Genomic DNA, 20,068 nt, shown 5'->3' with positions numbered 1-20,068 from the left:
TTTGTTTCCGCCTTTATTGAAAACTCAATAAAACCTTGTACCCGACAGAACATGTACAATAAACTTTAACAACCGAAATTGGTTATCCAAAGCAGCAGGCGCCATCTTGAAAATACCAACGCGTTTTTCCACCCATCTTTTCAAACTCCCGCTGAACCTCACCTCTCGAAAACGCTCCAGACGCGAACTTTAGTTTCCTGTCTACATTTCCCACAGTTTCTTAGGCACTTTTCTACTGCTAGGTAAGCACCAGAGACTGTCAAAAGTTGCCAAAACAGGGTCATCTTTCAAGGTCGCATACAACACCACAAACATACCTCCGCTGACAAGCTCCATGGCAGGCACACTTACCTTAACTACCAAGACATTGTGATCGTGTTGTACAAATCGGAATTGTTTTCTCGTCCTGAAAGCAAGACACACTCTTCCAGACAAGCCTGCCAAGCCGGTGAGTCCGCATGTTTTCTATTCAGTGCTATATTTGTGTAACGGAGGCATTTTCATGTGCATATCAGCAACAATTTTCATGTGAGGACCTCAAACAACATGGCGGATTCATTCCTCTAACTTTCGAAGCATCGTCTATTTTGTTCTTTTGCTAGATAGTTTTTATCCGGAGTTTTTCACTGATCACAGTGAAAGAGCAAACACGTTGTCCTCAGCAGCTTTCTTTGAACTATTTTCCAGTGAAATTATATTTGTATGTTTAATTTCTTGTCGAGGAATAATATTATGTTATTCGGCTCGGTGGAATAGCTCAAAGGATAAGGGTTACGGGCCCTAATGGAGTTCTGTCATTATTATTCAGTCTACATTTGGTGATTGTTATTGCTATTTTTTTTCCTTTGCTATATTGTTGTTATTATTCTAGAGCGCACACACACTTCTATGAAATTCTAGCTGATTTGGGCTTCCTAGTTTCCCAAGCCAAAAGCTAAGTTCTAAACTTTTAAAAGCATGGGTCACTACACAGTATTGTTTCTGTTGCAGAGACTGCATTCATAGCTGTTTCTCATGACTTACAGTATCCAACCATCTAGACTACCTTATTTCTAGAAAATTCATGCCAGGTGTAAAACTCATTTTGTGTTTACCCCTCCACTGCTAAAACCCAAGGATATTGAACAGCGAGGTGAAAGAGAGTGTGTTGGTCAAATTATTGTTGAGTCTGTGCACAAAACCCCATGGTGTTGCTGTTTTAACTAAACCTGAAGACGTGAAATTCAAGCTTGTTGACAGTAAGTTAATTCCTCTTTCTTGAAGTTCGTACATGTACTTTTGCGGCACCATAAATTACATGGTCATGTTTACTTTTGCTTGTGAATAAATAAAACGCAACAGGAAGACGTGCCTTTTTGTAGAACAGGTTTTGAGATAAAAATTTTTCTGCCGTTGGAAGCAAATTTGCTGAAGACTTTGAATTTTTTGTTTTAAAGACTCTTGAAAACTATCACCAAATTTCGCATAGTGGTCCTTGGTCTGCAACCTATGTCTTTGGTGTAATTACATTTTGCAAAATAAATGAAACCTTTTGCTTGATAAAAGGGATGTGTTAAAATATTCCTTATACATATTTCCAATTTCTCTTTTCTTAATATCTTGAATACATACAGAGTTTTGAGTAATTATTTTCTACCGCACTGAATATATTCTCTATATTTTAATTTTTCATAGGGTGAAAAGGTGCTGTATTTTTATTTTTTACCTACGCAGAGCGCTAAGTATTAATTTATAGCATAATTGTATCTCTTTGTCTATAATGTGATGACTGGATGCTCTAAAATGAATAGAGAAAATTATCCAAAAAATAAAAAATTTCAACAAAAGAAAAAGAAACTGGTCTTGAAATTCAACCCCGGGTTACTGCTAATCAGCCTTTGAACAACTTGGCCCAGGAGTTTTCTAAACCCTTCCATTCCTAAAGGTTAACCAGTGTGCAAAATTGGAGAGAAAGCTGCTTAAGTTTTATAGCATCAAACACAGAAAAACGAACAGTACTACCAAGGAGCAACAGAACAAAAGCCGAAGCTTCGCCATATGAAAGAAAACTAATCAATAAATTGTCAGCTACATTCATTTTTTACCTAATTTTTTTCTAGATGAAATTTTTCAACATGTTCGGAAAAGTTGCGGACCAAGGACCACATACTGTACATAATGTTTTCTTTATAGATTTAAGAAAATAAGAACCTGTTTCAAATTTTAGGCTAAACACTGGTTCTTGTAGAGAAGGCAAACCTTGTTTGACAAGCATGTGACATTAATAATAATTGATAATAATAATAATATTATTAAATAATTATTGATTACTCAAAATTACTATCAAACCATTATTTTTATTGTCTCATATCTCCTTAAATAGTATACACTTTCCATAAATGACTTGTAGCTTTAATAAGTGTTTATGTGACAAAGGCAGACATGCTAGTCAACAGAACAATTAAATGAACCTTTTTTTCGTCTGGAATTTACATGAAAATAGAGTTAAGTAATCCCATCTGAGGGAAAAAACAATTTAGCAAACTATTTCAGTTTTCTCAATTTCAAACTGTCTTACTCCTCTATGTAACACAAAGCTGAAAGTCTTGGAAATTCTCTTGTTGGCAACTACCTGCTGCTATAAATGTTGACTGTTGATTTGACTGGGAATTCACTGCACCTGCCACTTTGTTTACATCAAAATATAGTTGTGCAATACCATCTGGGGGAAAACTATTCAGCCAACTATTTTAGGAATAAGTTAAGTGGAATATCAAAATTAATTGCTCTTTAAATACTTGCATTTTTCTCCTATTATGTCTCTAGATCTTAACAACAAATTTAAGTCTACTGTATATCAATATGAAAGAAATCCTTAATATTCACCCTCCAGAGGTGTTAAGAAATACAGAACTAATGCACTGAAAAGCGCTTGCACATTAGGAGCCAAATCTTTGGATAATAGCCTCCTCATCTGCAGTCCTCTCTGAGGTGAGGAATGCTCTCCAAGGGGATGCTGGAGGAAGTTTTCTCCCAATGGCAACTATTGCAGCTAATTTTGACTGTTGATTTGGCTGGGAATTCACTGCACGTGCCACTTTCCTCAAGTCATCCCAGAAGAGAGAGTGCCCTGTGACCAACTGGACACACAGAAGTCTTGGCAAGAGCTGGGCCAACTGGCCGATGTGCTTCAGGCACTGCAATCTGTTCCTCTTGCAGTCAAAGATTTTACACAGAAGATCTTTCACCTTGGTCTTCCTTTGTACTCTCTCAGCTGGAGACAACTGACAAGGCGCTGCAAGAGTGTAAATTTGGTACAATGCTGTGCTGCTTGCCAACAGCTGGGTCATGCGTGCATTTTTACTGCTGTGTGCTCTGGCCATTAGGGCACATAGCCCAAGGTGTCTTGAAAATACATCACAGACAGAACAAGGGGATAACTTTAAAGCATATGGTTTGGGACTTTGCCTCAATCATCGCATCATTGCTAACCCAACTGTTACACACCTTACGATAGAGCGTTTCTGTGTATGGTATGGGTAAAATAAATGTGCGCGTAGCCCTAAATATGGATAGATTGCCTCTTTTTTTCTTGTATTTTAATGAATTTTTGTTTTGTTATGTATTACATTTTACATTTTACATTTTTAGATTGCCTCTTACTCCCGGAGAAACGGTTTGGCTACAGGTAGAATGGCGTTGCGATTATCACATCTGGGACATCTGGAAGGGATGAGCTAACTCTGCAGGTGAGATCACTACTCAGTTTTTCATAATTCCTAAAACTCATGTCCCTTGTTGCACAAATGTTACATTAGCAAAGGGAAGATACAGTGCAAAGAATTTTCATGTTGGTTTCTAAAAGGCAAAGTGGACTTAAACAGGATTCTCCTTCTTTTCAGTGTGACCATGAACTATACAAGGTTCTGGTAAATTACATCAACGATTTCCGTCCACTCCTTGCAAAGGATGACAGTGGGGACTACTTGCTTCTGGTGAGTGGATTTAAATTACCACCCTAAATTGGACACAGTAAGGTTTTACCCTAACCTTAAATTAGCTTTTGAAAATGTCTCAGTCTCTTGATTCACCTATATAAATCCCCTGACCACCCTCATAGAAGTCCCTGGGATTTGAAATTAATTCTCCTTAGGGTGATTCTTTGACATTTCTCACCCTTCAAGGGTGAATCGCGCCAAATTTTCACCTTATTGAGATCTTATTTGGGTGAAAATGGACAAAAAAACACCCTTGTGAGGGTGAATCCTTTCAAATGGTTATCTTCATTTCAGTAGTTGGGGTTATTTTATCTGGAAAATCATCTTTTAGGACCAGCATTAAATTCAGCGAGGGTGCTTTCTCGACCCAATTCACCCTTCAGTTAATACAATGCTATCTTTGTATTTCTTTGTACTGGAACACATGGTTCTAGGAAAGCAAAAGCTGGACCTGTAAGAATCACTGTTTCTTTCACACGTTCAATAGTATTGTCAATTTTACTAGAAAGATCCGAGTGTTTTTCCAACTTTAGTTCAGTGTTCATCCGTGTCTTTTTTAACTTGTACCTTGCAGAACAGGAAGGGTCACAGATTCTCGGGACCTGCGTTCTCTGCACACATGAAAAGTTTGTTTCGTAGCCTGACTGGAAGATTGGTGACAGTGAATATGCTTCGATCTGCTTTCATCACCTGGTCGTATGGCAGAGAGTAAGATAATTATTTTTTTCTACTATACACTGCACAGCTTTTTTTCTGCCTCATCAAAGTAAAAATACTCACTCAACAAACTTAGAGATATTCACATCAGTCCAACTTTATCCTGGGATTGAATTTTTTTGTTTCTCTTTCTCGGTCATGCACTGGTGTGAGTTGATTATTGTTGCTGAAAAACCTTACTCAAAGGAGCATCATAATCTTATAGAAATAAAAAATTATAAAACATCTTGAAAAAGGAAAACTGGAGGTTGCTCTGTGACATTTCCCTAAATAAAAAAAATAAAACAGAGAAAAGCTATGTGCAATATAGAATTTATAACAACAGGACATTTTATGAAATATATGTTGTAGTTAATTTTTTATGTCAGGTAATTTTTATTTTCCTTTGGTTTAAACGTCTTTGCCATACATCACCATACTCAAAAACAAAAGGAGAATAAAATTACCTGAGATAAAAAATCACCTAAAACATATACATTGGACCACTGGTGATCAGCATTAACAGTAGGTGAACAAGACAACCAATGATTACAAATATTTTCCACACATTAAATTTTGGCGGGTAGTATTTGGTAGGTCTGCCTTTCTTCGTGTTCATAGTCATCTCTAAAATAAGTTCTCCATTTCACAGTGATTGCACAGATGCCCTTAAGGCATCATTGGCGGCCGCTCTCAGACATTCATGGCAACAAGCCCAGCGTACCTATGACCGCGGTACCGCCAATGACAGAAAGCAGCTTGCTGTCAACCTAGCCAGGGAGTATGCAGAGGACCATTTGGAAGAGGAACCCGATAATGGCCAACCGCAGAGTTTCGGTGACTGCCCATTCAAACCGGGTGACTTTGTAGCTGTGGTGGAAGAGCATAGCAAGCTTAACTGCCCAAAAGTCCTGATCGGACAGATCCATTCTCTCAATCAACAAGGTGATGTTTCCCTTCTCTGGTACAAGAATGTCTCAAGGAACCTTTACAAACTGGAACTCAGCGGTGAACAGTGGACGGAGAGTTTGGAGAGCCTAGTGCCTGTTACAGTAAAGGTGCCAAAGAATCGACCAGGATTATATCAACTCTGCACTTCCCCGCGTCAAATACACAAGGTCATCTTTGCAGATTAGGTGAGGAACGAGAAATTGAAAAAGGTTGTACTCGATTATCTACTGGGCAGTAATAAAGAAACAGAAAAAGTGTGTTTTCGCTCAAAAGGAAATTCTCATCGATTTTCTGTTTCCTCTTTCAGCCTGCCATGCTTCCAGATCAGAGATCAAGTGACCAGCTCAGTAAAAATCTACAGTCCACTGAAGAACTACAACTATTTCTGTAGTCTGCTACAAACTTTTCTTACACAATCATTTCATGACATTTTAGTTTTGTGTAACATTATTAGGGCTTCAATTATGCTTGGTGAAAAAAGGAAGCCTTTTTCTCGTTCGCAGTTCACTGTGGTGGGCCTTAACCCTTTAAGCCCCAGTATCCACGTACAAATTCTCCAAACTGATCTCTAAACATTTCCTTCAAGAATAAGTAGAGAGAATTTGATAATAGATCAAGGCATTTTCTCTTGTGTGATCATTTTGTTACTGCTTATAACATCTCTTGGCAGTGTATGGATCTTGTTTGGAGAAATTTGATCTTGGTCACTATTGGGACTTAAAGGGTTAAAAATATTTCATTTAATTTTGAAAACAGTTTTCATTAGAAGCTGCTCTGGGAGTCAGAGCGGCCAGTCCGCTAGATAATTTTGAAGAGTGAACATTTCAATCATGTCATGAAGGTGTAGTGCTGTGAAGCATCGCGTCACATCACGTTAGTTTAAAGAATAATATTTGATGGTATGTACTTGTCAGACTGTGTACACCATTTAGGCCCCAGTTTCACATTAAAATTTCACACTTGGCTCCAAGGCTAAGGAAGAGAAGAACAAAAGAAGTGAATTATTCATCCCTGAATCTCATTGCCATTTCTTTTATTCTATTCCGTTCAGCTTTGGAGTCAAGGGTGGAGCTGTTGAAAGGATTTGTTTTATTTTCTTTTTTAATCTTGTAAGCAGTTTGGAATTTCTGGATAGACCAGGCAAAGTAAAAAAGGCCCACTTGTTGGTGTAACAAAGTAATAAATCAATAAGCTTACATATTCACACCACATTGTATTTATTTGCTCAGTTTGTTTCTTTTATGATAGGGGGTGGATAACTACTGAAATATGAAATGACAGGGGGTGGGTTAAATTTTTTTTATAGGTCAGAGAAATAAGTCATTTTGAATCTCTGCTTTCCCTTATTTAATGGAGTCAGTACACAGGATAATCGTTTTCGCAAAACAATAAATCTATTAAGGCAAAAATAGGAGAAACAACAAAAAACATACGTGAAAATCTTGTTTGGTGTGAATTGTTTGGCAATAAGGCTTTGACAGTGGTAATGTCTTCATCTCAGTTCTGGAACTTTCAACTTTTTGTTAATAAGCAACTATTTGGTATATTGGGCTCATATTTTCAGTTAACTGAAATTCATATGTCCTTTTAAATGTATTCAGCAACTTCATTTGTTCAGCTTCATCAGGTAAAAACTTGGTGTGTTATTCGGACGGCAATCTAACACTCAAGCTCTCAGTCTCTTAGTCATGAATATAAGAATGAATTTTTCTACTTTCCTCACTTAAGTTTTAACATTTCAAGTCTTTCAACCGTATTTTCAAATTTCCAACCTATTCATGCCAATTCAAAGAAAAACAGCCTCGGTTCCAGAGAAAAGTATTTATGCTGCTGTTTTGTCGAAGGCAAACAGTTCCCTCCTCCCCCAACAAACAACAACCCCCACCACCACACCCCACTCCCCTCCCCCTTCCCCCGTTCCACCCTACTTACAGAAAAGGGAACTGGCCCCTAATGGAAAGTGCTTTGATCTGTTTAATTCTCTCAACTAATTCGACATGAAACTGTATGAAGATCAACCGGGGAGAATTTGTATGTGGACACTGCAGCAAGATCGTTTTTCTAGCTGTCCAAGCTTTTGTCGTCGGGTATTTTACCGCTAATTTCCCCCTCAAAATATCACTGGTTCCTTATTCAAAGAAAGGCCGCTTCTTTGCACAAAATATCATTGGTTCTTTATTGAAAGAAAGGTTCGCCAGAATGAACCTTCTCATCAACCATCACCGAACAGAATCAGCAAATGATCACTGACAAAACAAGTAGTGTACACTTTTCGCATCCATCTTTTCAGCTAGCCGCTAGATTTGCGCTATTTCCTGCCATGTGAAAATTCTTCCAGAGGCGTCGTTGGCCACAGCCGCAAACTTGAACGAAGGGGGCTCTTGTTTGGGTTCATTGATAAAGGAAACCGTCAGTTGCGATGTTAAACCCCTCGAGCTATCTCGCACACCACATTGCGTCAGCCATTACGCCGCCGCGCGAAGCCTGGGTTTTTGCCCCGTCAGGGCAAAAACCCAGATTCCCTCGGCTGGAATATAAAAATAGCTCCACGGGGAAAACACGGATGACGTCATGGTCATGTAAAAGGCAACGAGTCTATTTGGAGAAATTGACGTAATGTGCCCTGATATATAAGTGTCCCCTTGCGAAATACTTATTCAATCGACTAGACTCGACAATGCAGAAGAGAGCCACGAGCATCGCAGAGTTTTTCCCAGCGAAGAGATCGGATCAAGCAGAACAGCTTGATGGTGGACGAGCGACGCAGGAATCATCCAGGTAGGAAGTCATTTTTCAATTAAGTTTGTTTCCGGTTTTTTTCCCACCGGCCGAGGACTCAAAAAAGCAGTCGCACCGAAGCAAGGTAAATGGTTAACCGTGATTTTCGGTTACTTAATTCACTTAGTACTGCCCAACCCCGTTGATCGTTATTGCGGATTTGAGACCATTTTCGAAATTAATTGTTTTTTTGTTGCCTTTCTTTGGCGGGAGTTTATTTTTGCGGATTTGCGATTTTTTGTGTTTTGCTGGAAATTGATTTTTGCGATTTCCAGACAGTACCAGTACCCAGCATTGATAATATGTTTGTTATTTTCGGGAACTTATTTTTGCGGATCGCCGGAAAAAGCGGCGCAAAAACAAACAAATTCAAAAAGTCATGATTGATTGGGGTTGGTTAAGTCATATACCCTTGCTTTTCTATGTACCAACGAATCTAAATTGCGTGTATTTCAATTTCAACTTCTGCATAGAAAATTGGCAACAAACTATTTCCTTTTTAAAATTGGAATCAAATCTAATGATCAATGCAGTTTCTGTAAAGAAAGCTCGGAAACTCTTTTCAATTAAGTTTGTTTTCGGTTTTTACGTTGGGTTTGGAGAAATATGTGAGAAATTCTACTTATCGTTCTGTTTACTTCTTCCCGCTTTAATTCATTTTCTGAGGCCAAAGAATAACCAACAGATTGCTCACTTATCGTGCTTTTTTAAGTTGGATGTCTGATTGTTTTGTTGCAGATCTTCACAAGATCCGCCAGCGCCGAGCGAGGCTGGCAGTGATACGGCGGACAGCCCAGAAAGGTACAGATTTTTGCTTCGTGACAAGCATGAAACTATTACTAGCAACCCAGAGGAAAACCGCTTAAAACGAAATCGGGACTGATGAGGACCACAAATTGACTAGCTGATTCGATGAAACCGTAATTTCACCACCATAATTTTAACTACATTTTTGACGTGGCTACGTTAACAATGTCGTGTCTCTTATTCTGTGTAGGCCTTCTTGTTCCCGCCGGCCGAGGACTCAAAAAAGCAGTCGCACCGAAGCAAGGTAAATGGTTAACCGTGATTTTCGGTTACTTAATTCACTTAGTATTGCCCAACCCCGCTGATCGTTATTGCGGATTTGAGACCATTTTCGAAATTAATCGGTTTTTTTGTTGCCTTTTTTTGACGGGAGTTTATTTACATGATTGATTGGGGTTGGTTTAAGTCATATACCCTTGCTTTTCTATGTACTAAGGAATCTAAATTGCGTGTATTTCAATTTCAACTTCTGCATAGAAAATTGGCAACAAACTATTTCCTTTTTAAAATTGGAATCAAATCTAATGATCAATGCAGTTTCTGTAAAGAAAGCTCGGAAACTCTTTTGCACCTCTTTTGGGAATGCCCGTTCGTTAAATCCTTTTGGAATGATTTGTCGCTTCTCATGTCCTCATAAATTTCTTTAGTAGTCTATTACAATTGAAGGTGTCTTTTTGACAACGGGGTTAAACGACTGTATCTATTTGCTGTGTATTAATTCATTTCTGTTTTTTTCAGACAGTTTTTTGACCAGGAGGCGAGAGCAGAAGGGACACGAGACGGCCGAAGGTAGGTCAAGCATCTTTCTTAATATGCATAACCCTCGTATGCGGCTGTGCTGAGGAATGAGGAAAATACTTCACAGTAACTAATATTTTCCCGCGAAATCGCGCTACAGATTGCCGCGAGGGAAGGGAGGAATCAAGAATTAAAAACAACGACAACAACAACAACATGACTTTAAAAACTTTTTAAGAGATCACTTGAGGAGTATTTGTGAAAGAAAGTCTTTCAAGTTGTCATGAGCTATTTCGCCAATTTTTCCTTCTTTTCGGTGACATGTGCATTGACGTAGAATAGCCCGTACGGAAATGTTGGTAAGTTTCTATGTACGTGTTTATATGACGTTTGGCGTTTGCCATCAACGCCATTCTAAATGATCTGCTGTCCCTCTGCACTTACAGCGCTGACCACGACGATGAAGAAGATGAAGATGGTGACGTTGAGTCCTCACAGGACAGGGCCTTCTTCGTGGCGGACCAGGATGTGGTCGAGGAAAGTAGTCAGTCCTTTTATCGACAACAGGACGCGGCTTCCCTCCAAAGGGACGTCGAGAGCGTGGAGCCATATTTCCCCTTGGCATTCGCAGAATCCGCCGACCGGCCTCTAGCTTTCAACTTTGACTTGTTTCTGCTAGACAGCCTGTCGTTGCCAAGGCACATAGTGCCTCGAGATTCGCGGGAGGAGGTGTCCAATGCAGTTTTGTTCGACAACGCTGCCAACGCTATCAGCTACTGCACCGAGAGACTGGAAAGAGGGTGGAAAGATACGCGTCCTGCCGCTGATCCAACTGAGCGGGCAAGTCGCAGACACACCCACCCAAAGGTGAACAAGTGGGAACTCTTTCGCCGTCACAGCGCACGTTTGACCGAGGCTCTAACCAGCGGACAAGCGCCGTTTGACGCCAATTTAAACCGCGTTCGCTTGGACAGGTACGTTGCTCAGAGACACTAGTAAAAAGCTATTTTTTTGGGGGGGAGGGGGGTATTCGCGCGAACTGACGATATTTTGTTCCTTTTGTTTCCTATTTATTGGCGATTTTCTAGAAAGTACACAGCATTGATAACATTTTCGTTTTTTTGTTTAATAATCCTACAATGCTATGTACACCGTTTCGTTTCCGAATGAAGGGGGCAAGTTGTAATTGAACAGACACGATTGGTTAGTACTTAACTTCTGTGTAGCGAATTTAAGTTATAGAGAGTATTCACCCTGGAGTAGATTTTACGTGTTTGCGGGAACTTATTCAGTCACGGACCGCTGGAAAAAAAACCGCCACACGGTACCCAATCAACTAATAATTTTAACCACAAAATCTTAAACGGCACACTTACGAAGCCCTGTCTGTTTTGGAACGACTGGTTTGGGGGCGCAAAGCAGGAAACCTATAGACAAGCCTTTGTGGACTGACCCTACTCTCTTGCTCTCCTAGGTTTGGAAATATCATGATCTGGGACGCTCCGGCCTGGAGCCTCGCAAGCCCTGAATTCACGCACGGCTTTCCCAAGCGGCTGATAGTGCAAGAACACGGGGGTTTCTTACCGGGGAACATAACCGTGTCGGCGAAGGCCAGCAATTTGACGCTGAGGCGTTTGGCGGTGTGCGACGTGGCCTGCTTGGTCAGTCAAGCAACGACCGCCGGCTCAGGTCTGAGTAGAGCACGGCTCCTTAACCTCCGCTACGCGGCCATCAGTTACCAGAGTGGGTCATTCTGCCCGCAGTACCTGGCTTCCGCCATGGTAGAGTTTGGCGTAAACTTCGCCACCTTTGAGGCATTATCGGCAGACACCTTGGACACGCTTCACGCCAGCCTCAAGCGGGGTTGGAGACAGGGCGACGACTCCAGCAGTAGCGGCGAGGAATCCAACGAACCCCTCATATCCTGTCCGGAGAGTGTTATGCAGGAGATAGGCAAGTCCAGCGCGGAGTCTTCTTCGGAGGCTGGAACCTCCCAACAGCCACCAGGAGACAGCGAGCGGACAATGCTCTGTGCTCTCCTCGCACGGCTGAGCAGCCGGCCCGGCTCGGAAAGCAGCGACTCAGAGGAGGACCACCATGGGGAGACTGACGGAGAGAACACCTCGACGACAGTGGGTGGCGCCCGCGCAGCAAGGAAGAAGAGAAAGACTTCCTCTGTAGGCGGGAGGAGAGCCAAGGCGTCCCGCGTGGGAGAAGCGACGGAGGGCAGGGAACCAGGTAAAGAACGCTGAAAAATGAAACCAAACTCGATTATCACTCGCACATAATAATAATAATAATAATAATAATAATAATAATAATATTTCTATAGCGCTCTTATCCTATGTTCAAGGCGCTTTACAGTCATGTAAACAACATTATTGAAAAATATCTACAAATATACAACCATATCCTATTATATTTACAATGAGTAAAAAAGGGAAAAATTAAAACTAACGGAATGTATACAAATCTATAAAAACAATGATCCGTTATTATGATACCAATACATGCTGGTATCAGCACATGATACCAGCTTCGTGTTCTACGTCTCAGGAGAGACCGTTTTCAGTTTGTGGAGTTGTGCGCACACGCTGAGACAGTCGCAAACATTTGGTAGCTAAGAAGCAAACTTGAAAAGCATTGATAGATTGCTTATGTCATTCTTCTTATATTAGGAAAGTGCTAGCAAATATGTTGCGAAGTCTGAAACAAGAGATTTCCTTGCAACAAGAATAACAAACATGGAATCAATACCCCAAGAATAACAAAATTGAGCAAAATTTCATACTGGTAAAGGAACAAAGGCACAACATCATTTTTTCGGCTAAAGTTGCGACACAGCTGGGCTAGCAAATGTTTGTTTTCTATTTAGCGTTTATCTTATATTTTAAGTTGTTTGACATTCATATTGCTTAATTTTTATATATTACATTAATCTTAACTCTTCATTTTTGTAATGCGCATTTGATCATATTTTTATGTGAACCTGGGCAATATAAATGATACGCTCACTCACTTCCAAATCATTAACGGCGAGAACTCCCTGTTTCATTTCAGCAGGTGCAGAAACGACAGGCGAACCAGTGACGGCGCAAGAGGAAGAAGAGGCAAATCCCTGGGGCTTGCAGGACGGGTCGGTCGCGGGACTCAGGCTTGACGCCTTCCCAGACGCGGAGACGTGGCAGGACATGTTAACTTTCTTCCGACAACACCAGCCGCTTCGCCAAGAGGTGGGTGTCCACACTGATGGTCTCTTATCCCTCCCTATCCTTCTTATGGTTATCGTTATCGTTGCTATTTTTAAGGAGGACATTTTCCGTCCGCCGATGACACAATCAGAAACACTGCATTTTTTGTTCTTTCTCTTTCCAAACAGGAAATACGAACCGCCATGCCCAGGGCAGGCGCTTGGCAAGGAGACCCCGAGAGGGCACAAGAGGCCACTAGCAACCTGATTGCAGACGCACGCCGCCAACTGCTTGGTGAGAAGATGGCAGCCCTCTTCGTCATCTGCGGCCGCGACAACTGTAACTGCCGAGAAGACAGCTGTGCTCTGAAAGGCGGTCAATATTGGCTACAAGAGCAGCCACGAAAACCCTGCTCGCAAGACCTCCGCTGTGCCGTTTGCAGCGTCTTCACACGACACCTGGACCTCTGCAATCTCCTCGGTAGGGCGTCTACTAGCAAGGGCGCTCTCTTCAGTCGACTCCTTGCGAGTTCCGTGGCAGTTCACCAACTGTACGACCTCGCCGTCCCGGCAGACTTACCCCCCGGTCAGAGGGTGACCAGAAAACAGACCGTAAAGGGGATACTGTGCTCTATGTTAGACGTCGAGAGAAATAGGCTACAGTGCCTCAGGCGCATAGGAGAGCTAGCCACGCTGGTGCCTAAACTGCTCTGTGTTCAACTTAGCAGCGGTCGCGCACTCTTCTGGGAACAACTGAGAAGAGTTTCCAACACGGTGATCGGGCAACGCGGTCGAGCGGCAAAACTAGCCGCTCTGGAAGCTTTCCGCAGGAGAATGCCGGACGATTCGCCCTGGAAGGAGTTCTTGACCCCCGATTGAGATCTCCCGCATCGCAGTGACTGCCCGTGAATGACTTTGCACGTGGCGCTTCAGAGTTTATTCAGTACTTGTACTTTAAGCAGTTTATTCAGTACTTGTTTATTCGGTACTTGTGTTCCATTTTGCCTTCCTTCTTGTTACTTTCCTTTCTCGACAGTAGTGTGACTGCCGATTGAAGTGCAGGATGCCTGTAAAAGATAGCAATTAAAACTGTCAATAAAATGTTGCTTTCGCATGATCATAACTGTATCTTGTCCTGCTCTGACTCAAGGCAGAGAGAAAGAGGGTATACAAAGGTAGAATGCTTATTGACAAGAAGTACGTGAAATCTAAACCACAGAAGCACCGAAATTTACTCTTTTCATGCTCCGTCAATTGCTAGATCGGCAGTTAAAATTGATAACAAATTAACCCAATCCTTTACTTGTCAAGCCGGGGTGAAGCAAGGTTGCATGTTGTCACCTACCCTTTTTAATTTCTATCTAAGTGATGTACCAAAATTGCTAAATAAGCTGGAATCTGGAAGTTATTTGATGCACTGACATCTCCCATACTCTTTTATGCGAGTGAACTATGGGGGATTGATTGCAGTGGACAATTAGAAAAGGATCCAGCAGAATTAGTTCAGAATAAATTCCTGAAGTGGTTGCTGGGAGTTAATAAATACTGCAATAACCGTCAATGCCTGAAAAGCTGAGACAGCAAAGGTTTCCAATGAGAATTGAAGCCCAATGTAGGAACTTTAAGTTCTGGTTTTTTCCCCTTAACCTTAACCAAAAATGAAAACGAATTATCCCAAAATGTCATACAATACTATTAAACGGAATGAAAACAAAGCTTTCTGGAGCAAAAAAAAAATCAAAAGCTTCATTATTGGAACAGATAGGGTTAGGAGAATTCTGGATGAAAGCACACTAGGAATCGTAAACATCGTAAAAATCAGGCAACGGCTTAAGGATATCGAACTACACAGAGGGCTAAGTGAAATAAGTAACGACACTAGAAAACTTGCTAACCAAAGCAACAAAATGAGAACCTACCGGTTATTCAAAACGATAGACGATTACATATGTGAAGATTACCTACATCGGGTCACCCATACGCGACACAGAATAACTCTAACAAAAACTGCGACTAGGCCACCACAAATTAAGGACCCCTTTGTTTTTCCTGTTGAGTTTTCTTTACGATTTGTAAGATATCCATCGGCAGAAAATTTCACTCCAACATGTAAGGTATAATTATTGACGATTTCAATGTGTTCATTGCTAACCAGAAAATTGCGTTTATCTATCGTTGATTTTCTACCCTTGTTTGGAAATACAATAACTCTTGTTTCAGTTGCATTAATCTTATGAAGCCAATCCTGACAGTATTTTGATAGTCTGTCAAGACTTTGCTGCGAACCTGCTGCTGAGTTAGGTATTAAAAGTAAACCAGGGGCATAAACTGGGACAGAATACAGCCTTGTAGAACACCTTTACCATAATTGCAAAATTCTGCTCGAACAATATAGGGGCTGTTTTTTTCTTTGGAGCGCGGGTGGTGGGTCTGGACAGAGAATCGGCTGCCACTGTTGCAAACGGGCTCTTTTCATAACTTATAAATTGGATTCAGCTAACAGAGCCACTCCCTTCAAACATCTTTTGCAACAGAAACCCAATTCCATTAATATCCTATGGCTACGGCAATTCCTGGACTGTCAAACAGTACTCCCTTACTCGAACAGCGTTGGAAATTACAAATCAATTTCTTATTAGAGTTTGTTCTTTCATGTCCTCTTATTCGGCTATTTTTATGTCGTACTCTTCTTATAGACCTTGTCACGGTTTTCGACGCCATCGTGACGAGAACGCGTGACAAATTACAGTGTTTGTATGAGAATCTAATCTCGAATAATTTCCGTAAAACGGCTGTTCTGAAAAAGGTATGACTTCTAAACTAAAGCGCTACCAAACAAAGGATTGTACTAAAACATTTGGGGGGCGCGTACCTGTGCTTAAATTTCTCCGGAGGCTTGCTTTAGATTTACCATATATTTGTCTGTAATTTTTCCCGGGACTTTCCCACTTACAGACAAATGTTTAGAAAATTTCAAAAAGTGGTTCTGGGTCTTCTAGCGCATGTAACGCCCTCAATGTTCTCTTTCTTTTTTTTTTTTTTTTCCAGTAGAATCCCTAGGAGTGAAGCATTAGTTTAAAATTCAGATATTTTTTGCAAAACAGCCTTTCTACGGAAATTATTGGACATAAGATTCTAATACAAGTACTGTAATTTCTAACGCGTTTGCCTATTCGTCAAGATGGCGTCGAAAACTGCGACAAGGTCTATTACCATTATTAAACTATGACTGATAGGTGGACAAATTATAGAAAATGCCTGTATTTCCTGCGATTCTCCAACACATGCACGCACGCTATTGTAGCTCCTTTTATGCTGATGACTAGTCTTAAACGCCGAAATTTTCTGGGACCGGTCTATAGCCATTTCTTTCTAACAAAAACAATAAAAGCACTATTGCAAAAACCTACCTAGCACTTGCTGCCTTTTCCCACAACAGGATTGTGTTTTATTTTCGCCCTCAAACTCAAAACTCGAGCGAGGATCGCACATCAGCTGACAAGATGGCGGCGCCGGTGGCCGTTTGGTTCCAGTCTCCCCCGTTCCATACACCGTCACATTTATACTCTATCGCAAGCCGATCTTCGTTCGTCTCTCAGAGCCAAACACCGCGTGTCACAAACTTGAGACTGTCACCAGCGCGCAGTTCACTCTCTATTATATAATACGCACAGTTTTTTAGCTGGCCAACTTCCTCCCTTCGCCGGTAATAAGCCCTCAAAAATACCCCCATTCACCTCTTTAATAGACCAATCACAGGCAACTTGCGCACAAAGCTAAGAAATATTTGAAGACAAGTCAATTGTGAATTCTTCCAGTAAAAGAAAGCTTCACACACAACCTATCTTTTTTACTTCAGGTTTGCTTAAGCCTATTTTCCCACGCAACATAATTCAGATTGATTGACATGCTTCGCCGGCCTTTCTCGAAGCTTAGAAACCGCAAGTCCGCTAAGTCGGTTTAAAGGTGAATTTCTCAGCATTTCGTTATTTAAAATAACTGCACAGTAGTTTTCAAGGAGTTATAATAACTCCTCTAGTGGGCCTAATTTAACTCCTTACAGTGGAGTTATTTTAACTCCAAAAAGGGGTTTAAAGAACTCTTTTTCAGGAATAAAAGTGACCCCAGATATTGAGGAGTTGAAATAACCCCAAAAAAGGAGTTATCCTGTACCTAAAATTTTTACTCCATTTTTGGAGTTATAATAACTCCCTAAAAATAGGGTCTCTACTCTCGTGGTTGATTAACTAGAATATTGTCATCATTGTCCGGTTAAAAACAGTCACGAAAGTATCTTAAAATAACTTTCGCGATCTGAGCATGGTGATTAGCTCGTTTGAAAAAAGGAACTTTTTGCAATAGAAGAAGAAGTCTGTCTTCCAATTATTCACTGCAGAGATAATAACGGGAAGTCAACTTAACCAAATTTGATAAACGTCACGTTTGTACAACGTTATTAGCAGGTTTCGTGGAGTATTTTTTGCACTGAAAAATCTCTTGAAGCTTACTAGGCGTTGTGAAGTTTGTGATTTTGCAGGTTAAAGGAAACATTCTGTTCCAGTCTAACTGGAAGGTTTCTGTCTGCGTTAAAAGTTTCCTTAATAGGAAGCGCCATAATTCAGGTCATAGAGAAAAAGAAAAAAAAAAGAGGAAACATCTTTACGGTGGCCAATTTACTTTATTGGTGTCAAATTGAAGTAGAATACCGAGCTGCAGGTGTTTCCCTGTTTCAATAGTATTCCGAATATTTTACGGCTACCCGGGCAAAGAATATCGTTATAGGTGGTTTTCACGTTACGTCATCGCCGCCATGCTGGTGGACAGTAAACAAAAAATCGTTCATTAGCTCGTTTTGTTTGCCCATCAGCATTTGTTCATTTCACCATTGTTATTTGTGTCTCCTGAGATTGGATGAAAACCACCTATACCGAGGACATTTAGATACAGAATCTTTATATCAAAGCTTCATTTCAAAACTAAATAATTCAATGTTGAATGAGTGTCTTCATATCTGATAAAGAGACGGCTCACGTCCAATTTTTTAGACCAAAGTAACTTCAGACCTTAATATTTGTGCAAGAATGAGTTGATCTACATCAGAGATTTTGAAGCCGCTCAAAAAACTCGCACCGCTTTTTTGACGTTCTCTTTGCCTTGGCAACGTCGTGGTTGCTGAAACCTGCCTTCACTAGCCATAATAAGAAAAAAGTTCTTTTTACAGGTGGCCTATGTCACATAATGTGGTTTTCAATAGGGCACTGCATAAAAAAAACTACAAACTACAGTACTAAAAATGACGAAGTATTAAAATAGATGAACTAAACTATAAACTATACCGCTCTCTTATGAACGCACATTAAAGTTTACATTTTAGTTTACTTCCCAAGCACGCGTAGCCCGACCATGCTGAAGAAAGTCTGCCCACCCCGGGGGTGGTTCTGGAATTGGTCTTGGATTGAGAAAGCGCCACTCGATGTCCTCCAATCGCGGCTGTAGTGGCGCGAAATGGACACGCGTAAATGGAAAGGGAAAGAACCCTAAAGGGATGCACCGGGGAGGGCCTTCTGTAAGATTGAAAGGAAAAATAGACTGCTTGCAATGTGGGCAACTAGTTCGTATCCGTCCCTCGGAATGAACAAACCACTTAAGAAGGCACTCCTCGTGAACTCGTTTCCGACAGCATGAGAGTCTGCTAGAAGGAACCTCAAGACTACCGAGGCACACTAAACACTTTGACTGAAGATGTTTTTCCAGCCGTGCCATGTCTCGCTGGTAGCGTTGTACGGATTTTTTCTTTTTTCGCTTGCCCATCTCTCGTGACTCTAAAAGACAATGAAACACGTGTGCTCCAATTAAAACTCAAACTATAATCCAAATGCCGTTTACCCTCAGCAGATAACAGGACGTGCCTTCTCGTGAAGGGCACGCGACTCAAACAACTTGCTGAGCATTACATGACAGTATTCACACACGACAGATGGGCAAGCTGCTACGATTTGAAGGTTGAGAGCTGGTAAATCACGCGTACAAGTGAAATAAGCAGAAGGAACAACGCTGGGCCATCCACTGGCGTGGGAAGAAACCTCGCGCGCGCCCGCATGCACCGTGCAATCTGTCCCAGACGTGCAGGAGGCCTTCCTCCCAGCCTGAAGACAGAAGACGTTAGGCACGCGCGCTAACGGTCTTACCACGGCAGCGGAAAGCCTAGCCTTTGGTCTGCAATTATTTGACGGTTATAGCGCGATTCACAAGAGAAGAAGAAAAATTATGATCGTGACTGCGCAGTTCTCGCAGTCTGCATTTGCATAACGATTTCAGACAATAAGGCGTGAGCAAGTCACGGGTCATGCTTAATTTTTTTTTGTTTTTTTTATAATTTTTTTATATAAATATATATTTGTTTGCCAATCGTTTGATAGTTCGTTCAATCAAGGACATTCAAAGGGAGTCAAAAACTTGATCGCCTTGCCTTTCCAAGATGGTTCTGAGATGCCTACGGTTGAGTGGATGGTTTCCGAACAAGCGTAAAGATGCGTCTCTTGGGTGTCCTGAGCTCGTACAACCCTTCAAGTCGATGGAAGTGAACGTCGATAGGATAGATCAGAGCGCTGGTTTTTTCTTGCCAAACATCCGTCCCCGCTTGAAATTCGTAATAATTTGGGCGCGTATCTAATTCTCGAAGCCAGGCCAACCGAACGTCTCTTCCGTCGTGGGTGTACTTCAATACTTTGGCTAAAAAAACGTCTGGCCGCCCTGGGTTCACATCGGAAGGAATAAGCGCGCATAATTCTCCGGGAGACGGCAAATCATCTGAATCTACTTCCTGTTCGTTATCGGAAGAGGTCGCTCCTGAGGTAGTCGGAGGCTCATCAAAAATAGAATTCAAGGCCGACTTACCGAGGTAGCGTAATGCTTGTGACGTGCGCTCCTG

General features: G+C 41.3%; 2 protein-coding genes across 5 annotated transcripts; both read left to right on the top strand.

Moving 5' to 3' along the window:
* Nucleotides 1-340: 340 nt before the first annotated feature.
* Nucleotides 341-6,828, top strand: LOC140937333 (uncharacterized). Of its 4 annotated transcripts, none has more exons than XM_073386882.1 (7): nucleotides 341-448; nucleotides 1,057-1,238; nucleotides 3,631-3,728; nucleotides 3,882-3,974; nucleotides 4,552-4,685; nucleotides 5,326-5,809; nucleotides 5,932-6,828. In XM_073386882.1, the coding sequence occupies exons 5-6, from the start codon at nucleotides 4,597-4,599 to the stop codon at nucleotides 5,807-5,809; spliced, it is 573 nt and encodes a 190-aa protein (XP_073242983.1). In that variant the 5' UTR covers nucleotides 341-448; nucleotides 1,057-1,238; nucleotides 3,631-3,728; nucleotides 3,882-3,974; nucleotides 4,552-4,596; the 3' UTR covers nucleotides 5,932-6,828. The 4 variants fall into 4 exon arrangements, with proteins under 4 accessions (XP_073242983.1, XP_073242986.1, XP_073242985.1 ...); XM_073386884.1 differs by having other exon boundaries at nucleotides 373-448; nucleotides 1,117-1,238; XM_073386883.1 differs by having other exon boundaries at nucleotides 383-448; nucleotides 991-1,238.
* A 1,447-nt stretch (nucleotides 6,829-8,275) lies between these two features.
* LOC140938454 (uncharacterized) lies at nucleotides 8,276-14,202 on the top strand. Its single transcript, XM_073387928.1, has 8 exons — nucleotides 8,276-8,402; nucleotides 9,141-9,203; nucleotides 9,400-9,453; nucleotides 9,948-9,998; nucleotides 10,394-10,921; nucleotides 11,422-12,185; nucleotides 13,011-13,180; nucleotides 13,327-14,202. The coding sequence occupies exons 1-8, from the start codon at nucleotides 8,302-8,304 to the stop codon at nucleotides 14,014-14,016; spliced, it is 2,421 nt and encodes an 806-aa protein (XP_073244029.1). The 5' UTR covers nucleotides 8,276-8,301; the 3' UTR covers nucleotides 14,017-14,202.
* Nucleotides 14,203-20,068: the final 5,866 nt, after the last annotated feature.

Source organism: Porites lutea, chromosome 5 (assembly GCF_958299795.1).
Source record: "Porites lutea chromosome 5, jaPorLute2.1, whole genome shotgun sequence".
NCBI lineage: Eukaryota > Metazoa > Cnidaria > Anthozoa > Scleractinia > Poritidae > Porites > Porites lutea.
This window is presented reverse-complemented; position numbering and strand designations above follow the sequence as displayed.

Excerpts from the sequence above, each read along its gene's own strand:
- LOC140937333 (XM_073386882.1), top strand. The coding sequence starts at position 4,597 with ATGAAAAGTTTGTTTCGTAGCCTGACTGGAAGATTGGTGACAGTGAAT. Across the intron at positions 4,686-5,325 it reads ACCTGGTCGTATGGCAGAGA|TGATTGCACAGATGCCCTTA; the intron begins GTAAGATAATTA and ends TCCATTTCACAG.
- LOC140938454 (XM_073387928.1), top strand. The coding sequence starts at position 8,302 with ATGCAGAAGAGAGCCACGAGCATCGCAGAGTTTTTCCCAGCGAAGAGA. Across the intron at positions 9,204-9,399 it reads ACGGCGGACAGCCCAGAAAG|GCCTTCTTGTTCCCGCCGGC; the intron begins GTACAGATTTTT and ends TATTCTGTGTAG. Across the intron at positions 10,922-11,421 it reads AACCGCGTTCGCTTGGACAG|GTTTGGAAATATCATGATCT; the intron begins GTACGTTGCTCA and ends TTGCTCTCCTAG.